This window comes from Acomys minous (genome assembly GCF_964271855.1).
Source record: "Acomys minous genome assembly, chromosome: 6".
NCBI classification, from domain to species: domain Eukaryota; kingdom Metazoa; phylum Chordata; class Mammalia; order Rodentia; family Muridae; genus Acomys; species Acomys minous.
This window is the reverse complement of record NC_140487.1, coordinates 86,191,878-86,205,895: the sequence shown is the minus strand read 5'-3', so window position 1 is coordinate 86,205,895 and position 14,018 is coordinate 86,191,878. Positions and strand designations below refer to the sequence as shown.

Here is a 14,018-nt window from a genome sequence, read left to right as displayed (position 1 = left end):
CTCTGTACTTGACGAGTCAGAGTCAGGCAGAGCAGAGATGTACAGAACGCTGATCACGCTGCCCTCATTTGTCCCCAGGGCCTCGCCTCTATGTTCTCTAGTCGAACGTCCCGGAAGTCAGTCTCACATTCAGAGTCAGAAGATGCCTCTGCCATGGCAGAGGGTGAGGAGTACCGGAACCCAACGGAGGTGCAGATGAGCCAGTTGGTGCTGCCCTGCCACACTAACCATCGTGGGGAGCTGAGCATTGGGCAGCTGCTCAAATGGATCGACACCACAGCCTGCCTGTCAGGTGAAGTGTGCTCCAGGCTTGCCATCACATCCCTATCGCCTGCCCTGTAGAGCCTGGGCAGGGGCCTCAGGTTTTAAAGATGGTCTCTTCCTCTCTCATGAGTACCATGCCTTTTTTTTTTTAAGGGATTAAAAAAAAAAGATTTATTTATTTAAGTATACAGTGTTTCACCTTCATGTATGCCTGTCCACCAGAAGAGGGCACCAGACCTCACTGTAGATGGTTGTGAGCCACCATGTGGTTGCTGGGAATTGAACTCAGGACCTTTGGAAGAGCAGTCAGTGTTTTTAACTTCTGAGCTATCTCTCCAGCCCATGAGTACCACACTTGTTCCTTGCTGGCCTTAGTTCCTGCTGGTCTGGTCCCCTGACTCAAACACTCCGTTCATCTCCTAGTTGTCAAGGCAGCCTGCCCCCCTCGCCCTCTTCCTGCTTCCCAGCTCTGAGTGTTGGTACCATGCCTCTACTGCAGCCTTAACCACAGCTATTTCCCAACTAGCTGGTAAAGGCCAGGGCCAGAGGCTGAGTGTGGATGCTCATGGTCCTCTCCATCACAGGCTTCTGTTACGTTTGCGTTCTCCAGCATCCGGGGTCTAACATGGTGACTTGGCTACACCAGCAGGCTGTGAGAGGCCCTGAGCCAGCTGTGCAGTCAGAGACAGGCCTCAGAGTGGACAAAGGCCTGAAGCAGAAGTGGGAGTAGAAGGGTGGGCTCTGCTTGTGGAGAAGCCTCTGGAAGGTGTTTGCTCAGAGGCCTGCAGGACTAACATCTGGCTTTCTTCTCCCGAACCAGCGGAGAGGCACGCTGGCTGCCCCTGTGTCACAGCTTCCATGGATGACATCTACTTTGACCATACCATTAGGTAAGTGGCCCTCTGGCTTTATTATCCTTCTGGTCTCTGCCGACTCTCCAGCCCAGGGCCTGCATCCCTGTCTCCTCACCTAGCAGGCTGGGTGCCACCTAGAGCTGACTCAGTTGCCTGATGGCTTTTGAAAGTTGGACCATGGTGTCTCGGGGGTGGAACATCTTTCTGCAAGTGTGTGAGACAGGATTGGCTTGCTGCTTTGTGCCGTGAGGGGGGCTTTCTTGTTAGGGTGGGGCTGGGGAAGTCGCCTCAGGTTCAGTTGGAAAGACTTCTCTGGTGGAGTATGGAGGCCTAAGGCTGGGCTGTGGAAATACGTAGAGCCAGCAGCTTAGGGGTCCATGTGTCATGTGGTGCTATGTGACTTTGGGCAAATCAGATTCTATTACTAGGCCTTGTTTTCCTTACCCATAAAATGAAAGAACTTGAATTTGTTCAGGAAATAACTTTTTTTTCCTGTTTTTTTTCTTTCTTTCTTTTTCTTTTGTTTTTTTGAGACAAGGTTTCTCTGTGTAGTCTTGGGTGTCCTGGACTCACTTTGTAGACCAGGCTGGCCTCGAACTCACAGCGATCCTCCTGCCTCTGCCTCCCGAGTGCTGGGATTAAAGGCGTGCGTCACCACACCCAGCTTTCTTTTTTTTCTTAAGATTTATTTACTTATTTGTACAGTATTTTGCCTGCACACCAGAAAAGGGAACCAGATCTCATTATAGATGGTTGTGAGCCACCATGTGGTTTCTAGGAATTGAACTCTGGACCTTTGGAAGAACAGACCGTGCTCTTAACCTCTGAGCCATCTCTCCAGCCCGGAAATAGCTTTTCTGGCTCAGACATTTCTTCCTAGGTCTCTGGTCCATTGGGCTAGGCACTGGGACCCAGCCTGAGCTTGAAGAATGAGCCAGCCACCTTTGGTTCACACCCATCCAGCTCTTGCTCAGGGATAGGTTTTCGTTTTCAGTGGCTGTATAGGTTAGAAAACTTGTCACTACCTTACATGCTTTGCCACTGAGCCTCATCAGGCAGGGGACACAAGGTGGCTGCTGAGTTCTTGGCCCAGGACAGACCTTTTTTGCTACTGGCCCACACCTAGATATGTCCTCCAATTCACAGGACATCAAGTACCAAGGGCTTATTCAGGGCTGCCTGGTGCTTTGTGTGTGACTAATAAGGAGGATGTTGGGCCAGGCCCTCTACTCAGTCATCAACAACTTGTTCACTATGTGTTCAGCATTGGTTAATGTGCTGGCTAGTTTTATATCAACTTGACCCAAGCCATTATTTGGGAAGAAGGGACCTCAGTTGAGAAAATGCCCCTGTCAGATTGGCCCATGGACAAATGGATTAATGTGGGCGAGCCCAGCCCACTGCATGTAGGGGCAATCTGGGCAGGTGGTAAAAGAAACCAGGCTGAGCAAGCCATGGGGAGCAAGCTAGCAAGAAGCATCCCTCCATGGCCTCTGCATCAGCCCCTTCTCCAGGTTCCTGCTCTGAGTTCCTGCCCTGACTGTCTTAGATGATGAACCGTGACGTGGTTTACCCCTTTATTGCCCAAGAAGCTTTTGATCATGGTGTTTCATCACAGCAACAGAAAAAACATAGCTCAGAGCCAGCTGGGTGTAGTGGCGCATGCCTGTAATCCCAGTACTCATGCAGGCAGAGGCAGGTGGATCACTGTAGGTTCGAGGCCAGCCTGGTCTACAAAGTGAGTCCAGGACAGCCAAGGTTACACAGAGAAACCCTGTCTCGAAAAGCCAAAAACTGAAAGCCAAAACCAAACCAACCAAACTAAAAATCAGAGTCTTAACTAATCCAGAAAGGACTGGTGTCATGCTATGTTTGGGTACACAAACTGCCAGAACATAACTCTTATACCCACTACCCAGTCTCCAGAGGAGCAGATAGAGAAATGTCATTTGTATTTGCAGTGGGACGTTGGGTGTTGAAGTGTGGCTTGGTGGCAGAGCATGTGCTCAGCATGCAGAGCCGCAGGTTGGATTCCCACCACCACCACAACAGAAAAACAGAAGTCCCCCAGTGACACTGAGATCTGGTTAGCTGTCGCTTTGTCATACTTGCTATTTTATGTCCCTCCCCGTCAGTTCTGGGAATCCAACTGTGTTCTCATGTGCTCCAGCTCAGTTCCTCTTATTAATTCATATCTCACAGTGTTATACTTTACCAACATAATGCTTAGAATGCCTTTTCAATTTGTTAACATATTTAATAATGAAGACTAAAGTTTGAGGTCTTTGTTGTTAGTATCTTCATTTTACAGAGGAGGAAACTGAGGCACAGAGAAACGAGGAAACTTGCTGAGGTCATAGGCAGGGGGAGGATCCAGTGTTGACTATCACGTGGCTATCTGGCCTTGGTTCTTGCTTTTTATTGGTGCACTTCCTGGGGTTGGGGGTGGCAGGGTAGGGTGTCGAGGAGCCCCCCTGGAGTGCTCTGAGCTGGTTGGAGGACTGTTAGCCTTGTGCTTTCGAGGCTGTGACACAGTATCCGGGTCTGACTGGTCCCTGCTGCTGACTTGAGTTCTCCTCCTTGAGAAGCTTAGAGAGGGCTAGGGTACATATGCGGAGGGTGGACCTGCTGCAGGGGCCGGAAGGTGACACTGAGTCTGGGTGGAGGGGTACCTAAGGACTGCATGCTGCAGAAAGCCTAGAGCACAGTGGTGGCCAGAAAAGCCTGGCAGCACCTGGGAACAGCTCAGGTTTCCCTTTGTTTTGTTCTAGTTTTTGCCATTTAAAAACATTTCAAGCCAGGCACGGTGGTGCACACCTGCAGTCTTAGCACTTGGGAGACTGAGACGAGGGGGCGTCACTATGCGTGTGATTCAAAACCGACTTGGCTTATATGACATAATAAAACCCTGTCTCAAAAAATAACCTCCGAATAAATACACTAGTTTAACTAAATAAGTAAAAGCATTTCAAGAGACTCCCATACTTGGAAACCACTACTCAGGGCCTGAGGCAGGAGCATCATGGGTTCAAGGTCAGCCTGGGGGTACATAACGAGACCCTGCTGCAAACAATAGAAGGCAAAGTGAAATATTTCCGAACATATCTGTTAGGACCAGGAATGAGTTTTAAACAACTTCCACATGATTATCACACCTGGAAAATGGCCAACTGTTTTCCCCCCACCAGTGCTGTACTGACAGTGTATGTCCACACTGACTTGTGGGTTTGTTTTGCCATGTGGTTGGTTTGTGTTATTCCAGAAAGGCTGGAAATAAGTTTGCAAATCAACCGAGTCTTCTAATGCCACTGACTCCTAAGCTCTTTCTGCAATCAGCTCTCTTGAGTGGAACTGTTTTCTCTCTCTGTCTCTGTCTTTCTGTCTCTGTCTCTGTCTTGGTCTCTCTCCTTTCCTCCCTTCGTTCCTTCCTTTCTCTTCCTTGAAGTTTGTGTGTTGCAGATACCTGCTCGTTTGCTGCCATGAGATCCCATCACTTGAGTTCTGCTGTGAGTCTCACCCCGGTGTAATGTCACACACCCCTCTGTCCTCACCCTGGTGTAATGTCACAGGCCCTTCTGTCCTCTAAGGACAAATGGGTCCTAGAGAAGAACTTGCCGCATTGGTTCATTTAAGGGATCACCTCTGTGCATTGTGAAGACTGTCTGGAGGGTGTTGGGGAGCTAGAGGCTCCTGGGGGCTCCCCCCACCCCCCTGCCAGGAGGTGAGCAGCGACAGGGAAGGAGGCTGTTTTGGGCTGAGTCCTGGGGATGGAGGGCAGGCAGGATGGCTGTTGGGGAGGTGGTGACACTTGTCTTCCACCATCACAGCTGTCAGCAAGCAGTTGTCAGGGCCTCAGGGGTGCTAGGAAAGCCACTGAGTCACTCCCAGCCCTCTTCTTAAAAAAAAAAAAGAAATATTTTTATTATTTTGATTTATTTGCCTGAGCCAGGCAGTGGTGGCACACACCTTTAATTCCAGCACTCAAGAGGCAGAGACAGGGGATCTCTGTGAGTTCGAGGCCAGCCTGGTCTTTAAAGTGAGTTCCAGGACAGCCAAGGTCGTACAGAGAAACCCTGTCTCAACAACAACAACAACAACAACAACAACAACAACAACAACAACAACTTATTTGCCTCTGTGTTTGCGTATCTGTGTGCCTGTGAGTTGTGTGAGTGTGTGTGTGTGTGTGTGTGTGTGTGTGTGTGTGTGTGTGTGTGGTGTGTGAGTGTGTAAGTACAGATGAAGGCCAGAGACCTTAGATTCCTGGAGCTGATTGTATATGCAGCTGTGAGTCCCGGGACATGGCTGCTGGGAACTGAACTCAGATCCTCTATAAGGGCAGTATATGCTCTTAACCCCTGAGACATCTCTCCAGCCCTCTCAGACTGCTTTTAGCACCACAGAAAGATAAGTTCACTTGTAATCAGCAAGCCCCAATCCCCTGTGAAGAATCTATTCCCAGATCCCTGATGGGTGTCTGGAATCCTGAATGGCACCAATCCTTACACATACTGTGACGTCTCCTGTAGATACACAGCCATGAGAAAGCTTAGCTAAAAATTAGGTGCAATCAGGGTTTAACAAAAAAAGGCCGAGCCAGGCCTGGTGGCATAGGCCTGTAATTTCAGCTACTCCGGAGCCTAGGGTGGGAGTGTCAGGAATTTAAGACCAGCATGAGCTACAGAGTGAGTTCAAGGTCAGCCTCGGCAACTTAATGAGACCCTGTCTCAAAATTAAAGTAGAAAGAGAACTGTGGATTCAATTTACTGGTCGAGCACTTGCCTGAAGCCTTCGGATCAATCTCTGGTACTGAGGTGGAGGAGGAGAGGCATATAACACAACTGATCAGTTATGACGATCTACTTTCATAAACATTATACTCTTTGAAGTTACCCTTCTCTTGCAATTATAACAATATATTTTCATAAACATTAAAGTCTTTGAAGTTATCTATCTTTTATTTTATTTTATTATTTATTTATTTATTTATTTTAATCTGTCTCTTTTTTAAAAAAAACTTCTCATAGCTGGGCATGGTGGCGCACGCCTTTAATCCCAGCACTCGGGAGGCAGAGGCAGGTGGATCACTGTGAGTTCGAGGCCAGCCTGGTCTACAAAGTGAGTCCAGGACAGCCAAGGCTACACAGAGAAACCCTGTCTTGAAAAAACAAAAAAAACCAAAACAAACAAAACAAAACAAAAAAACCAAACTTTTCATTTTATGTGTGTTGGTGTTTTGCTTGCATGTATGTCTGCGCCTCAATGTGTGTGGGTCCACAGAGGACAGAAGGGGGCGTCAGGTCCCCTGGAACTGGAGTTACAGATGGTTGTGAGCTGCCACGTGGCTTCTGGACTTGAACCGGGGAAGTCTTGAAGAGCAGCAAGTGCTCTTAACCACTGAGAGCCATCTCTCCAGCCCTCTTTTCTCACTTTTGACCATGAAAACTCCCAAACACATGGAAATGTAGAATGTGTCATGGTTACTAGGATCTGATATCTCCCATTGTGAGCTACTTTCTCTACGCATGGACAAATACATGTGAAAACACATTTTACAGATGCCACTTGCCTGCCTGAGTGTCAGTGTTGCTGAAAACAGTAACAGAGGCGAAGTGTGCAGCACTGTGAGCAGCAGTCACTCTCCGAGCCTCTGCACTGACCGACTGGCCTGGTATTGGGTTCAGTCACCCTACCTGTCACTGGGCCTTGGAGGAATGGGCAGTCCCATGCTTTCCCAGAGCTGTACACACAAGGAAACAGATTCAGAGAGGTCAGCTGACTTGCCCCAGGTCATCAATTTGTAGTGTGACAGTTGAAGCAGAGCACGACAGACCTAGTCTTGTGCGGCCGCACTATGGCCTTATGACTGGAGTGGACTCTTCCTGGCCTCGGTGGCGGGCAGTGCACTCTGCGTGTCCGTGACTTCAGTGCTGCGGGGAGGTAAAAGGACTTCTTGAGGTCACGGTGATTGAACTGGGCCAGTTTTCCAGCCTTTTGCCCTCCTCAGCTCCACAGCCCATCAGCAGGGCACGCGGCGAGCGAGGTGGCTGCCAGGAGATTTGCGTGGACATGGGAAACATTCCCAGAGGGACAGGCTGCTGATGGAAGAACTGGGCTGGTTCAGCCCGTCTAGAATCCTGGCCCTGACGCAAGTTTGTTGGGTGACCTTGTTATCTGGGTGACCTTGGCCAGATGGCTTAGCCTCTCTGATGTTCAGCCCCTTCTAAACCTGTCTCCAAGTTTGTTTTGAGATTCAAATGTGTCAATGCATGCACGGCACCTTTAAGGGTCCCATTTCCCTGCCCGCTCCTCTTTCCGGCCATTAGCACTTGGCAAGCATTTGGTAAATGTGGATGCACGGATTCATTTGGCCACTGTTTAAGGAGGTCTGGTCCTTTCTCATGTATTTGGTGTGTTGGCAAGCAAAACATACCCTCCCTGGTTTGGGATGTGACCCAAGAGGAGAGCATGTGACTGCCCTGTGCGGCCCCTGGCTTTTATGGACCACAGAAATGAAACAGATGAGAGCATCAAAGTCAGGGGTCTTGGCCTAGTGCAGTTTACGGGCTGGGGACACAGAGGTCACTCCAGGAGGACTGTTGGAGGGTGAGCTCTGGACATGGGGGATAGGAGGGCTGCTCCAGGGAGGAAACTGCAGAGGAAAAAGAGGTCACTGTCGCCCCTGGAGAGTGGGTAGGAGGAAGAAGCCACTCACGAAAGCTATGGAATGAATGCTCATGTTGTCTGCTGGCTTGGTGACATTGCAGATGTGAATGTTCTGGGAGTGTCAACGTGCTCTCCCCAACCCCCCAACCCCCCAACCCCCCATCCCTGAGGCGCTGCGTGTCTGAGGCTCCTGTCCTTTCCCTGGTCCCTCCGGAAGGCTCACCTCCTGTTTCCTTTCCTCAGTGTCGGCCAAGTGGTGAACATCAAGGCCAAGGTGAACCGGGCCTTCAACACCAGCATGGAGGTGTGTGTGTGTGGCTGGCCCTGCTTGGGAGTGGGGTGGCTTTCCTGTTCCACTCTGTCTTTTCGGATCCAAGCCCAAGCCCCCTCATGCTGTAGGACCCTGACTAGAGTCCCCAAAAGGCTGGGGTAGGAGGGACCCTAAGGCCTTCCTTCCTAATGTCTCCCAGCACAGGAGAGAACACGGGGGCCAGAGAGGGCAAGGACTTCTTTCCTGGCCAGACACGTTGAGTAGCAGGCGGGGATGGTAGAGGATGGCAGGGCTGTGTCTGGCTATGGTGCTGCAGTGGGCGAGCCTGGGCTTTTGTTCATTAGCTCACCTTGATGGCTTCCGTCTCCACATCTGTACAGCGCGCCCATGGCTACTGCACTCAGGGCAAGGAAGGCTCAGTGGGAGCATGGCATGGTCACATATAAGTTTTGTGAGCTACCGAGGAGGACTTCACTTCTCCTGGACTGCAACCTAGCGAGCCATTGATTCCTGAGTGCCACAGAGGCTGGGGTACCAGGGTCCTGATGAGGTTTCTGGGCAGCACACCGATGCCTGCTTATCCCGCATGCACACCCCCCCTCCACGGATCTGTCCTTTCAGGATGAACAGGGGACCAGGGGCACATTTTAACCCTTTCAGTACTCCCTCGAGGGCAGCTGTGACCACCTCCCGTTCCATAGATGAGGAAACGAACAGAGATGAGGGAAGTGAATTGCCAAGGATTTCCGGGGAGCCAGAGGCAGAGTCAGAACCAACTCTAGGTCCCTGTCATTCAGCACCCGGTAGGTGACACAGAAGCTCCAGAGGCCCAGCCTGGTGGCTCTTTCAGCCTCACCAAGCTGCAGGCCTTGAAAAGCCAGCTTCCTTTCTCCCTTCCACTCCTCTCTCTCCAGGTGGGCATCCAGGTGGTCTCTGAGGACCTGTGTGTTGAAAAGCAGTGGAGCGTGTGCAAGGCCTTGGCCACCTTTGTGGCCCACCAGGGGCTCTCCAAGGTAGATGGCTGTCCCAGCTGCTCTGTCATACCCACCACTGGCCCTCCATGACCCCACCCAGGTGCCTCCTCCTGCTCCCTTCCCTATCTCTTCCTGCACACTTAAACAGGAGGAACCTTCAGAAAACACTGTGTTCTGAACAGATCCCTCTGTTTTCTGGGCCTTTGGTCAAGAAGGGATCTTTGTGGGGGAGGGGGCCTTTAGAGAGGACTATGCTCTGATGAGTTACAGTGGAGAAAAGAAAGTGGGCACAGAGGAGAGAGATCCCGGGAGCCTCTCCTCCCTCCCCTCTCCCCAACCTCCAGCAGCCCAGGCCTACCAGGTACCAGCCTCGGCGTCAGGAAGCTTGTGCCCTTGTCTCCTGGCCAACAGGCAAAGCTGAAGCAGGTCATACCTCTGACAGAGGAGGAGAAGACCGAGCACGGGGTGGCTGCGGAGCGCAGGCGCATGCGGCTGGTCTACGCAGACACCATCAAGGACCTCCTGATGCACTGTGCCATGCACGATGGTGAGTGTGGGTATGTGCGTAGGAAGGCAGCTGGTGTCCTTGCACCCTGAGCTCTGCCTTTGAGTGCGAGGAGGGAGGGTACCCCCTGTGGACCACTGTCCCTGATGGCCTCAGGCTCCTCTGGCCTCCCTAGCCTCATGGTCCCTTCCAGGGAAAGCAGGTGCTGGGGCTACTCACTCACAGCCCAGAAGCAGCGGAGATGGAGTGGGGACCTACAGAAATCCCTCTTACCCACAATGCACTTGGGCCTCTAGAAGAGATGAGGTGTGGGAAGGTAGTATTGGGCTAGGCTTTGAAGACTGTGTAGAGACTTTAAAAAGCATCTTTATGTATATTTTATTTTCCCTCTAAGGAAAATAAAAATAAAAAGCGAGGCTCCCTCCATCCCAGAACTCAGGTCGTCTTCCCGGAGGCAAAGACCTGCTACCTGGTTTTGGATATATCTTTTTAGATATTCTGTCTGTAGATATAAGCAAAGTGTGTGTGTTATTTAGTTGCCCGTTTTTACCCTGAAGGGGACACACAGGACACATTGTTTTATAAGCTTCATCTCGATTTTTTTTCCCCCTCTTGATGGCTGATCTCTGTTGGTACAGGATGGTCTATCTGCCTTGGACTGGATGGGGTTTTGGCAGGTGGTGAGGTGAGGAAGGTTTCTACAGAGGATGAAGGCTCAGGGGGTAGGGACAGGGACCCTGGGGCACTTTATCCGTGTCCGTGTTCTTATGTGAGGTCTTCCTTGATACCGGAATCGAGGGAGCCAGTTTTCAGACAAACAAAATGTAATTCAGCTGAGCAAAGTGACACCCACCAGTAATCTTAGCCCTCTGGAGGCTGAGGCAGGAGGATCACAAGTTAGAGGCCAGCCTTGATTATATATGAAGTTCAAGGCCCACCCTGGGGTCCACAGTGAGATCCTGTCTCAAAACAAACAAACAAAAACTGAGTGTTGGCTGGGCATGGTGGTTGGCACGGGCGCCTCTATCTAGTATGCAGGAGCCCAGGGCCATCTTTGCTTCAGCTCTCAATGCCTGTGTCCTCCCCTCAGTTTAGCCAAAGGCCTTGGCATCTGCCAACACCTGCTCCAAACTTGGCCTTAGCTCATTTTCAGCTTTCCTGTCCTGCCTTTCCTGTGACGTCTCACAGGGCCCCTCACCTCAGTGAGTGGTGTCATCTTTCTGCCGGGTGCTCTGCGGAGGACTTCCTTAGGACCCTGGAGATGCATGACAAGCACTTCGGCTGGGCATGTTGGCATCAGCTTCCTGGACCTCTGAGGCCATGTTTATTAGCCTCTCCTACCCTGGTTATCCTAAAGCCACTCCTGTGTAAGGAACAGGGTCTGGTCAGGGTAGCGGGCAGCAAGGACTGTTCCCAAGAGAGAGTAGCCACTGACTGTGAGCTGAGCACGCTACAGCCACAACCATCCCGCACTGACGCACAGTTCTGGCTGGCTGGGGCTGACACTTGCTTCTTACAGATGGGTGTCTGAGAGCCAGCGGAGGCCTTGATGCATCCAGCATCATAGCTTGTATAGGGTGGAGCAGAGGTGGGCTCAGGCACGCCTTGTCTCACAGCTTTGTCCATGGCTGGCTTATGTCCCTCCTCCCATTCATTTTAAATTATTGATTATGTATACAGTGCTCTGCCTGCTTGTACCCCTGAAGGCCAGAAGAGGGCATCAGATCACATTGGAGATGGTTGTGAGGCACCATGTGGTTGCTGGGAATTGAACTCAGGACCTTTGGAAGAGCAGTCAGTGCTCTTAGCCGCTGAGCCATCTCTCCAGCCCCATCCTCCCAATTCTTTACCTAGGGCTGGTCTAGGCCTTGTGCTCACTTGCTGGTAGTAAATTAATGTTCCAGGGTTGGGGTTGGTGTCCTGCGGCTTCCGTGGACAGTTTATTCTTAGGGCACTCCTCACCTCCTTGCCTTCCTCCCTGGTTAGAACTGGCCAGCAAGGACTGCAACAATATGGTGCCAGCCGAGAAGACCCGCGTGGAGAGTGTGGAACTAGTGTTGCCCCCTCATGCCAACCATCAGGGCAATACCTTTGGCGGCCAGATCATGGCCTGGATGGAGAACGTGGCCACCATCGCAGCCAGGTGAGACCGCCTCTATTAGTCTTCTGGCCTCTGCGTCCAGAGGCTGTCTTCTTGGCAGGAGAAATCCTTGCTGGTGTCAGCACTCAAGGCTCCAGAAGTGTGGATGTTCTGCTGGGATAACCCTGGAGTTTTATACCTATAGAGCCAAAGAGGAGCCATTTCTGGGAGCTGGGTGTGCCTCTTTCTGCCTACACATCACCCCATTCCTTGCGGCCACTAGGAGTCTCCATGCTAGGCTGACCCTGAGGCCTTCCATGATCTGGCTTTGCCTGCACTACAGTAGCAATTGCTCCTTCAGGCTCTTGTCCCCCTCAACTTTACCAAGCCCTGAGTTCGCTCCTGGTGTGACCCCACCCCCATGGTTGAGCACAATGCCCAGCCCCACCAGAAAGCCACCTTGGACTGGTCCCTCTTTCTAGTGGTGAAAATAAATTCTAGTCCCCTGTGCTGCACTGGGGCTGGTGGGACTCTAGATACTTGCGATAGCCGAGGGTCCTTCCTTACGCAACACCTTGTCCTTGCTGGTCTCCCAGCCTTCCACAACCCGCCTTCCTCCATCCGCTAGGCCAGTTTTCATTCTCAGAGCCCAGCTCAGGCCACCTCTCCTCTGAGGTTGAGCTGGAGATGGTATATCCATTTGGGAAGCCTGGCCCGTGAGTGTGAGGAGACTTGAGGAGACCCGGGGGGCCCCGGATGATCAGGGAAAGCTTCCTGGTGGAGGAGCACCTCCTTGGAGCCTCCAGTGACAAGAAGCTTCTGAGGAGGGGGGTGGGCTTCAAGGTATCAGGGGACATGGACGCTGAGGCGAAAATGCCTAGGGGAGGAGGGGGAAGGCGTTTGCTTTAGATCATAGCCCAGGCTTGCTTTCTCCTGGCCTCAGATTCAGCTCCTTTCTAGCCATGCACAGTGGTTTTAGCACGCTAAGCTAGAAACAGCTTTAGTGCTGTACACTGAGAAAAATCCTGCCGGGGCTGGGCCAGAGCATCGCTGCTATGGTCCAGGATGGGCTAGGGGCTAGGTACTGGAGAAATCTGGTCCAAGCACCTCGATGCAGTACGAGCCATTTCTTCTGTCTCCCTCCTCAAGCCGGCTCTGTCATGCCCATCCTACACTCAAGGCCATCGAGATGTTCCATTTCCGAGGCCCATCGCAGGTCGGGGACCGTCTGGTGCTCAAGGCCATTGTGAATAACGCCTTCAAGCATAGGTGAGGGGGTCGGGATGGGTGGGCCTGGGCCACGGAGGGCCGAGGGTGCTTCCTGATGCAGCGGACTTGCCAAGCCTTTCCCCAGCAGATGAGGTCTGAATTACTGGGTTGTTCACATGGTCCTAGTGTTCCCTCTTCTGGAATGTTCTGTGACTCCCACTGTTGTCCAATGGTGGGATTGGGGGGTCTTCTCTGGGTTTTTTGAGGGTGCTCTGTGCTTGTGTTGGAGGACTGGGCTTGGTGGTCGCACAGGCTGTGGGGCCTCTTCTTGCTCACGATTCTCAGATCGTTTCCCACCCATGTCCTTAAGCAGGTTTTCTAAGATCTTGCCTTGGAATGCGGTTTCACGTCTATTCTCGCCACAGCTGGTGAGGACAGCGGAGGGCTTAGCTAAGTTATAAGTTAATAACTTCATTAAGGACTGTGTATGAGAATTCAGGAGCGGTGGTCTGGAGCTGGGCAGCCTGGGTTCGAGTTTGGCTCCACTGCTCATGGGCTGTGAGACTTTGAGCAAGTTACTTAATAATGTCTCTGAGCATGCGTCCTTGCCTACAAAATGCTCACAGCAGCCAGCGAGAATGCTGAGGTGGTGCCTGGGTATCTGCGTGTAATGAGCACTTCCCAATTAGACTGCTCACCTCTTCTGTATCTTCTTTTTCAGAAGCCCTGTGGGTTTGTGGGTTCATTCGTTCATTCATTCATTCATTCATTCATTCATTCATTCACTTTTTGTGGTACTAATAATGGGACTGGCTTGACCTGTGTTGGACAAACACTCTACTGCACCCTGGGCCCTTTTTATTAAGTTTTCTTTCATTTATTTTTATTTTATGTACATTGATCTTTTGATTGCACGTAGGTCTGTGTTAGGGTGTCAGTTCCCCTTAGAATAGGAGGTGCAGACAGTTGTGAGCCGCCATGTGGGTGCTGGGAATTGAACTCAGGACCTCTGGAAGAGCAGCCAGTGCTCTTAACCACTGAGCCATCCCCTCAGTTCCTTTATTATGGTTTCTACGTGTGTCTGGCAGTGGTGGTACATTCCTTTAACTCTAGCATTCAGGACACAGAAGCAGGCAAATTTCCAAGTTTGAGGCCAGCCTGGTCTACGGGAGGCGGGGTGAGGGTGGGGGTTGCA

At 51.4% G+C, this 14,018-nt stretch overlaps 1 protein-coding gene across 2 annotated transcripts in view; it reads left to right on the top strand.

Moving 5' to 3' along the window:
• Positions 1–14,018, top strand: part of ACOT11 (acyl-CoA thioesterase 11) — a gene marked incomplete at its 3' end in the record, with an annotated part of 53,273 nt that overhangs the window by 30,227 nt on the left and 9,028 nt on the right. For both annotated transcript variants that reach the window (XM_084785576.1, XM_084785575.1), the window contains exons 2-8: positions 79–292; positions 1,085–1,154; positions 8,028–8,088; positions 8,970–9,068; positions 9,441–9,576; positions 11,521–11,677; positions 12,764–12,883. In XM_084785576.1, coding sequence (XP_084641702.1) covers positions 91–292; positions 1,085–1,154; positions 8,028–8,088; positions 8,970–9,068; positions 9,441–9,576; positions 11,521–11,677; positions 12,764–12,883 — 845 coding nt within the window. In that variant the 5' untranslated portion in view covers positions 79–90. The remainder of the gene's footprint in view (positions 1–78; positions 293–1,084; positions 1,155–8,027; positions 8,089–8,969; positions 9,069–9,440; positions 9,577–11,520; positions 11,678–12,763; positions 12,884–14,018) is intronic.